This window comes from Peromyscus eremicus, chromosome 4, assembly GCF_949786415.1.
Source record: "Peromyscus eremicus chromosome 4, PerEre_H2_v1, whole genome shotgun sequence".
NCBI lineage: Eukaryota > Metazoa > Chordata > Mammalia > Rodentia > Cricetidae > Peromyscus > Peromyscus eremicus.
The window spans coordinates 125,162,394-125,171,502 of NC_081419.1; the positions used below are offsets into that span (position 1 = coordinate 125,162,394).

Sequence of the window (9,109 nt, forward strand, 5' to 3'; positions counted from 1 at the left end):
TTACAATTACAGTCTTTTAAAGCCTTGAAGTGGTGGTGCACACCTTTAATCCCAGCACTCGGGAGGCAGAGGCAGGTGGATTTTTGTGAGTTTGAGGTCAGCCTAGTCTACAAAGCGAGTTAGTTCTAGGACAGCCAAGGTTGTTACACAGAGAAACCCTGTCTCTAAAAAACAAAATAAAGGTGCTGGAGAGATGGCTCAGCGGTTAAGAGCACTGGCTGTTCTTCCAGAGGTCCTGAGTTCAATTCCCAGCAACCACATGGTGGCTCACAACCATCCATAATGAGATCTGGTGCCCTCTTCTAGCCCGCAAGCATGCATGTAAGCAGAACACTGTGTACATAATAAATAAATCTTTAAAACAAAACAAAAATCTTTTTTTTTTAAATGTATATGTGTGTGTGTGTATGTGTGTGTATTTTAAACTTATTTAATTTTATGTTTATGAGTGCTTTGCTTGATTGTAAATCTTGACTATCACATTTGTGCCTGGTACCTGTGGAGGTCGGAAGAGGGCATTGGATTCCCTGAAACTAGCTTTAGAGGTCTTTGTGAGCTGCTATGGGGTACTTGGGCTCTGACTGGGCCCCTGGAAGAACAGGCAGTGCTCTTAACCACTGAGCTGTCTCTCTAGCCCCAAAATAAGTTTGGTTTTGGTTTTTTATTTTCAAATGGGAAAAAAAGATTTACCCAGTATTTTAGAATTCCTTAGGAGACACTTTTCATACCTATCCTTTCTGAGGTTCTGAGCTGTTATCAGATACCTTAAAGTTTCAGGCTCTACCCTAAAAGTTCCATCTCTAGAATTCTAAAGAATGTAACCTTGCCAGTCTTGGTGGCGTGTAATGGTATATGCTTTTTAATCCCAGAACTCAAGAGGCAGAGGCAGGCAGCTCCCTTTTAGTTCAAGTACAGTAAGGAAGGCATAGTGAGTTCTAGGATAGCCAAGGCTATGCAGTGGTAGGTACCCTGTTTCAAAGAGGTAACTAGGTTGGGTAGGCCTTCTCTCTTAAGGGGATCCTTGGATTTCTTCACATAGTAAAAATTGCAGGTTTTCTTATGCAAGTGAAGAAAGCAGTTCAGAGTAGTATTACAATTTGTTTTAAAACTGAGTTGAGGTGCTGAGATGACTCAGAAGTTAAGAGTACATGTTGTTCTTGTAGGAGACCCAAGTTAGGTTCTCATAGCCACCTATAACTCCAGCTCTAGGAAATCCAGTGCCCTTGATCGAGGGGGTGGGTAATTTCACTCATGCGCATACTCCACTCACCCTGTACCCTGTACACAAATACACATAATTAAAAATAAGTCTTTAGGGAGAAATAAAACTGGATTGAAAGAAGGGTTGACAATGTATGTAGCCTAATGGTAAACCAATTGCCTAGTATGCCCATGGCTCAAGGTTTGATCCCCAGTACTAAAAAAAAAACAAGCCAATAACTGGGTGAAAGTAACCATACAAAGACTGAAAAGGGGTACATGAGTGTGTTATTGGTGTTTCACTATGAGTGAAGTGATTTTTAAAATACTTGTTTAAATGTCTGTTTTGTATCTGGAAATGACAAGCCTGGGAATTCATATGATAACAATGTTTTCTTTAATGCAGATGTATGATTATAGTTTGGATATGTGGAGCTTGGGTTGTATGCTGGCAAGTATGATCTTCCGGAAGGAGCCATTTTTCCATGGACATGACAATTATGATCAGGTAATAACTTGTTATTTCCATTAAGAAATTTACTGACCTAGTATAAAGATGACTAGATCTACAAACTCATAAGAAACTTCAGTGGATCTGGGTTACAAGGTGAACTTCAAACCAGCCTGGGTTACAATGTTTAAAAATTAAAAACCCACCTGGGTTTTGCATTCCTTTAGTCCTAGCACCTGGGAGGCAAAGGGTATGTGGGCATGTGGGTCTCTGAGTCCATGTCCTGTCATTCCCCTCCCCCTGTCACATACACGGTAGCCCATACCTTTAATCCCAGCACTCAGGAGGACAAGGCAGCAAATCTTGTGAATTAAAGGCCAGCTTGGTCTACACAGCAAGTTCTAGGACAGTCAGAGCTACATAGAGTAAACGTGTCTTAAAAACTTAAATATTTTTAGTGTAAAGTACAGTTGCCTCATACTCTGCCTCACCCCCAATCTCACCTCCAAATCCAGTTCATAATGCACAGTATCTGAGAATTCTCTACTTGTTTACTGGTCCTTAGAGCAGCCCAGTTTAACCTTTAGACATCAGAATGTCACTCCCTACCCTGTCTTTTCAGTATTTTTCTGTTGCTTCTTTCTTAGTGTGCATGTGAAAGTGCTCTATAAAACATGTACAGGGGCTGGAGAGACAGCTTAGTGGCTTAGAGGGGTTTGCTGCTCTTGCACATGACCTGGGTACAGGTTTGTACAGCTTTTAGCACCCACATCACTTAGCTCACAACCACCTGTAATTCCAGTTCCTGGTGATCTGATGTCCTCTTCTGATCTTCATGAGTACAGCACATGTGTGGTGCACATTCATACATAAAAAAGGTTGCTTTTTTTATTTTTTTTGGTGGGGGGTGGTCATTAAGTAGTTTTCAAAAAATGAGGCTGGAGCCAGGCATAGTGCACGCCTTTAATCCCAGTGCTCCGGAGGCATTCTGAGTTGGAGGACAGCCTAGTCTACAAGGAGAGTTCCAAGTCAGCCAGGGAAAAAAAAAGATGAGGCTGGAGAGATGGTGAGTGGTTAAGACCACTTGTTGAGCTTGCATAGGACCTGGGTTCAGTTTCCTACACCCAAGTGATTGCTCATAACCAGTTATAACTCCAGTTCGAGATGATCTAACTCCCTCTTGACCTCTGTGGGCTCCAGACATGCGTGTGGTACATAGACATACATGTAGACAAAACACTCATACACATAAAATAAAAATAGATCTCTTTTAGAAATATTTTCTTCCATGTGTTGGCTTATATTTAATAGTGCTGTGGTCATTTTCTCCATATAAATTGAGTTTAGATGTATATATTTATATATCAATAGAAATGTAGGTTAATAGTAATCTGTAGATTACTTTGAACTAGTTATACGTGCCCCTTAAAATTCAAGGAACCCACAGAACTAATGATAATAGGAAGGTATCAGTGCCTAGTTCCCTTTGGGCATAGTAAGCATTTTATTTTGTTTTTTGAGACAGGGTATCTCTATGTTGCCCTGGTTGGCTTGTAACTCAAATATGCCTGCCTCTGCTAGGGCATCCCCCCCACCCCCAGTGCTGGGATTAAAGGTGTGTGTCGCCACATTATGCCATTTAGCATAATGGGCAGTTTTTTGTTTGTGTTTTGCTTTTAAGATACCTTTAACTAAGGACAACCCCTGGGAAGTTGCAGCTTTGTGTCAAGTGCCATACAGGACTGAAGGGATATAGAGGTGAAGAGGAATACCTTCAAATAGCTCATTGTCTGTCTATAGGCAAATCCAGCAGTAAAAGCAATTGACTATAATAATGTAAATACAAAAGTGTGACAAGTTCGAAAAGAAGAGACGTCATCATTTTAGTTGCGATGAGGCATAAAGACTATCTATCAGGGGGGCTTTCAAGGGAAGAAAAAAAAACAGGCAAAGTAGTTGGCTTTTTCTAACATTTTCACATTGAGTGGACTTAGGGATTTTATAGAAAATAACTGCTACACACCAAAATTTGAATTAATCATTAAGGGGTAACATTTATTTATAGGGCATATTAGTACCTTTTATTTAATTCATTTATTAGTTCTTATTTGATGATATGCTTGTGGTGTGGGTTTTGTTTTTCTTTAATATTAGTTGGTGAGGATAGCCAAGGTTCTGGGAACAGAAGATTTATATGACTATATTGACAAGTACAACATTGAATTAGATCCACGTTTCAACGATATCTTGGGCAGGTAAGTCTCTCTCTCTCTCTCTCTCTCAGACACACACACACACACACACACACACACACACACACACACACACACACAATCTGTCTGTGGTTTGGCATTTTGGATCCTGGAAATTGCCTTGTTCTCTTTACCAGAAGTGTAAAATGTCTGATCTGGTGCTGAGGATGCTGTTTGAGCACACTTGATAACATCAGATTGAATGGCCATCTGTCCAAATTCACATAGAAAAGTCTTGAGTGTGAAGATTATAGTTGGAGGTTCCTGTGAAGGGAGTTTCAGTAAATGTGAGGTCTAAGTAGAAGAATAAGTCAATCAAACATGGGAGTCTCTTCTGGTGGCATTTGCATCTTAAATGGCAGGACTTTCTAAACAGAGACATAGACTGATTTGCTGACACTTCCCTGGCAGTGCTGATGAGACAGAATAGGAGTACACTGGCCACTTCATACAAGACCGACTTCCTGAAGCATAGGCATTTATTATCTGCTAAGTGTCAGAATTAGTCAAGAATAAAGATAGGGGAGGAGTACTGGCTAGCTCAGCCACCTGACTGCTGCATAAGTTTATTTGTATAAATTATAAATTATAAATTTATCATTCAACAACCTAAAAGTTACCTGAAGTGTGATTCTTCAAAGGGGGAAGCCCCGGGTTTCTCCTTGGTGCAACACTCATTTCCAGTTACCAGTTACCTTCTGTCTGTCTGTGGGTGTTATCCCCACAGTTGTCTCTGTGGTATAGTAGTGATACAAGACTGTTCTTTGGATTTTATCCCTCTTTGCTTTTGTTAGGTTCTGTACCCTATGTCCCATTTCTCATTTCTAATTTTGCCTTACAGACACTCTCGTAAGCGATGGGAACGCTTCGTCCACAGTGAAAACCAGCACCTTGTTAGCCCTGAGGCCTTGGATTTTCTGGACAAGCTCCTACGATATGACCACCAGTCACGGCTCACTGCAAGAGAGGCCATGGAGCATCCTTACTTCTGTGAGTCCACTTGTGTAGCCTTTCACTGCCCAGCAGACTAAATGAGGCAGAGGAGAATTTATGTAAGAGGTTCACCACAAGTTCCAAGTCAGATTGGACTACATAGTAAATTCCAATCCAGGCTGGGTTATAAAGTAAGAATCTATCCAAAAAAAAAAAAAAAAACAAAACAAAACAAAAAGAAATTGTTGCAAAGATTCTTGTCTATAGACATTTATTTTTCTACTATTTCCCATTGGCTGGTTTGACCTGGTTGAATATAATAGATGTTGACTTGTTTCATTTGTTGGAGAGAGCCAGTGAGGTTTACAAGTCTTAACTATTGTATAAACCTTTAAGGTTTATGGGTGGGTATATAGCCAGATATGCTTTTGTGAGTGAAATGATATTAACATCCACTCTAGACTCACCGTGCTATTTGTTTCAACATTGGATTGTTCCCTAAAGAATAGTGCAATGGTTTTCCAATTAGTCTGGTACCCTGTTGCCAAGTCCCTATAACTAAAACCGTATGCTGATTGGTATGAAGAGTAAAGTCTGTGCTTACAACACTAAGCTACACAGCAAATAGCTTTGGCCCACTCAGTCTCCTCCTCTGGTGGACCAGTTGAATGATTATGAATTGTTATCTTGGCCAGGTTAGATTGTATTATCTCCATTAAATATTCATTTAACTATCTTCATTTTGAATTTAGCTCTATAATGGATATTTACTTACCATCCTACCATTGTATTCAGACTTGGTTTTTAACCACAGGTCTACAGTCCAGTTGTTTATTATGCACTTTTTATTGGCTTCATAGTGAAAGTAGTTGCCACTTTATGTTCTAGGAGTAATAAAGAGTATAAATTAAAGGTAAAGATTGAAGGTAGCCACTCTTATTTCTTCCCAACTAGTTTAGTACATCAAGCAGAAGAGAACATAACCTTATTGCCTGTTTTCTAGACACTGTTGTGAAGGACCAGGCTCGAATGAGTTCATCTAACATGCCAGGGGGCAGTACACCTGTCAGCAGCGCCAATATGATGTCAGGTTGGTTGACTGGTAAATTCTCTTTTTAGAAAATTTAGAGGAAAGTTACTGTTCTTAGTTAATTTCAGTTCCTTCTTTGTGCTTTTCTTGTATACCTTTTCTTCTCTATAAAATGGTCGACATGGGTAGGTCTAAGAACATTGACATGCATTGCGTGGAAGCCAGATGTCAGACTCAGCAGTGGTTGTTGGGGAGCAATCCACTTTGTTTGTTGTTAAGAGTGTGTTTACCTGAGTGTATGCATGTGCACCATAACACAGGTTTTCTCCCTGGGACCCACCAATTAACTGGCCAGACAGCCCCAAGGATCTATCTTCCCCAACCCTAGATTTGCAACATGCACCCCTACATGCAGATTTTTACGTGGGTGCTGGGGATCAAAAATTGGTCACCGAGTATATATAATCTGTGCTGCTAGATACTCTGGATATACTTGTAGTAAGTAGGATAGCAACTTCAAAACTCCAGTATCCCTACAGAAAATTTCTTGCAGAGACTTGAATTCCCAACAAATCATGAAGAACAAAGAAATGTATATGTTTGTTTGTTATAATTGCTTTTTTAAAACAGGGTCTTGTAAGGCTTGAGGATTTTTTACTATATATTTTTTACTATATATTCCTTTAAGCCTTTTGTATTTTGAACCATGTACAGAAATCTGTATTCATAATTTTACTTACTCATGATTTAAAAATACAATTTGTCTGGAATCTATCAAGAGAAAACATACTCATATAACTTTTGTTAGAGTTTTTGTGAAATTATTTTACGACTGTGCCTAGTTTATAAACTAATCTTTATTATACATATATGTATATAGAAAAAACAGTGTGTGTGTGTGTGTGTGTGTATATATATATATATATAATGTTGGGTACTCTGCATGGTTTCAGGCATCCTGGGGCCTTGGAACACATCCTCCCCAGATAGGGGGCAGAACTGGCTAATTGAGGGCAAGCTGACATGTAATTGTGATAGAAATGGAGAAGAAACCAAATGGAAATAGATTCCAAATCATAGTCATAGTTTAGTCAAGAATTCGCCTTTTTCCACTAAGTGACCATTGTAGATTGACAGTTGGCTGAAGTCCTGTCCTGTTCAGTGTGGCAGAAACTGCCCACACAGCTATTAATGAAAACTGAGTAACAGTAGTATTGAGTCCCCAGTCCTTGTAGCCACATTTCAAATGCCTGCTCACCACACGTCTGGGCAGAGGTCATCCTATGAGAAGATGGGATGCAGAGCAGAGAGCTTCTAGACAGGCTGCCGATGGTATCTGTGTGTAATTGTCAGCTGCCTGCTAAATTCATTGATTAGGGCATGTTGTTTTAACTTGGATTTGTACAGATTAAACTTTGAAGTATGCCAAAAAATGTAGCCAAGAGGTCATGAAGAAAGAATGTTGTGTTAACTTTTGGGAAAGTTTTATGGAACGTTTGTTGGCTACGATTGGTGCGCTTGGTGTCTCTGGCTTACTGTTGGCTGTTCTTTCAGGGATCTCTTCAGTGCCAACCCCTTCACCCCTTGGACCTCTGGCAGGCTCACCAGTGATTGCTGCTGCCAACTCCCTTGGGATGCCTGTTCCAGCTGCCGCTGGCGCTCAGCAGTAATGACCCCCATCTATCTCCTGATGCCTAAGCAGAGGTGGGGAAGTCCACCCTCTCCTTGATGCAGCTTGCGCCTGGTTGGGAGGGGTGAGAACTCTTCAGAAGCACCGTGTCTGAACCGTTGCTTGTGGATTTAGTAGTTGAGTCATAAAAAAAATTATAATAGGCTGATTTTCTTTTTTTTCCTTTTTTTTTTTTTTTTTTAAAAAAAAACTTGGACTTTTCATAACTCAGGGGATTCCCTGAAAAATTACCTGCAGGTGGAATATTTCATGGACAAAATTTTTTCTCCCCTTCCAAATTCAGTTCATCACCACTAAAGAACAAAGATAAACTGGCCTCAGTCCCAGCTGCTGCATTTGGGTGGAGATTTCTTCCCCTTCCCACATTGCTCTCCCCACATTACTACACTCTTGGGGACTGGATCTCATGCTCTTCCCCAGAGATTATAAAATGTAGCTTATCAAGGGAGGTGGGAAGGAAAGAGGCAGGGAGGACCCAGTCCATCCTGAACACTGCTCTGCTGGTCACTCCATCACCTTTCTCCAGGACTCGTCCATGGGTTACTCCAGCACTGGTGGAGGTGGATCTGTCTTAGTTACATCAAGATGTTAAGTCACCCGACTTGCAGACAGATCCTGAAGCTTCTTTTCTGAATGAATCATGTCTTACTGACCTAACCCTAAATCATTTTAATTTTAGTTTAGTTTGAATCTGTCATACTTTCCCTCCCGGGCTCTTGTTTTGGTCTTTCCCTTTTCATCTCCTGACATACTGTGCTTCATAGCTGGTAGGAGAGGGAAGGCAGAATCTTTTTCAGTTTTCTTTGACTTGGCCATTTTGAAGTCAGTTAGTTACTGGGCGTAATTTATTGCTTTTTAAAAAAGAAATACTGTCCATAAAGTTTCACGCTAGCACTCTTAAGAGCTAACGGGTGATGTGGCCACACTGGGTTCATTTTAAGCGTTGTACTTTTTTCTCCTACCCTCCCCTTTCTTCACATGCCATCTAGTGAGGAGACTGCTCTCAGAGTTGTAATTGTATCTGAGGCAGGAGCAGAGCCACTGTCTTCAGTGAGCCAGAAATGGTAGACCTGTAATTGTGGGAAACTATCAGTTCTCTTGTTATGGCCCTGCTGCCATCCCTCGCTGTGTGTATATATATAATACTTTGTCCTTCATATGTGAAAGATCCAGTGTTGGAATTCTTTGGTGTAAATAAACGTTTGGTTTTATTTATCAAGGTTAGATTTAAGTTCCCTGTGTAAAGGTCTCTCTGGGTGGGTGTCTCACATTCAAACCTGAAGGGACTACAGCCCATACCATGGAGGCTTCCCAAGGCCCTCATTTTTATACACCCCTCATTCGACCCATGGTACTGGGCAGGGCAGAGAGGCCTTAAAAAAAAGCACCACAAGCCAAAGCGTCTCTGGGGATTAAGGATCCTTTGCCATAAAACTCATTCTGTGTCTCAGCATTGCAGGGATTGGGGATAGGACAAGTCGCCAGTTTGTGTGTTTGTGTGTGTGTATAAAGTGGACTTTCCACTGTAATCCAGCCACCTAAGTTTTATCAGG

General features: G+C 40.7%; 1 protein-coding gene across 1 annotated transcript in view; it reads left to right on the forward strand.

Annotated features, from left to right (window-relative positions):
- Window positions 1–8,775, forward strand: part of Csnk2a1 (casein kinase 2 alpha 1) — a 44,877-nt gene extending 36,102 nt beyond the window's left edge. Inside the window, 6 exon segments of the mRNA XM_059261618.1 lie at window positions 1,607–1,708; window positions 3,806–3,906; window positions 4,745–4,893; window positions 5,840–5,926; window positions 7,421–7,491; window positions 7,493–8,775. Coding sequence (XP_059117601.1) covers window positions 1,607–1,708; window positions 3,806–3,906; window positions 4,745–4,893; window positions 5,840–5,926; window positions 7,421–7,491; window positions 7,493–7,564 — 582 coding nt within the window. The 3' untranslated portion in view covers window positions 7,565–8,775.
- The last annotated feature ends 334 nt before the right edge of the window (window positions 8,776–9,109 follow it).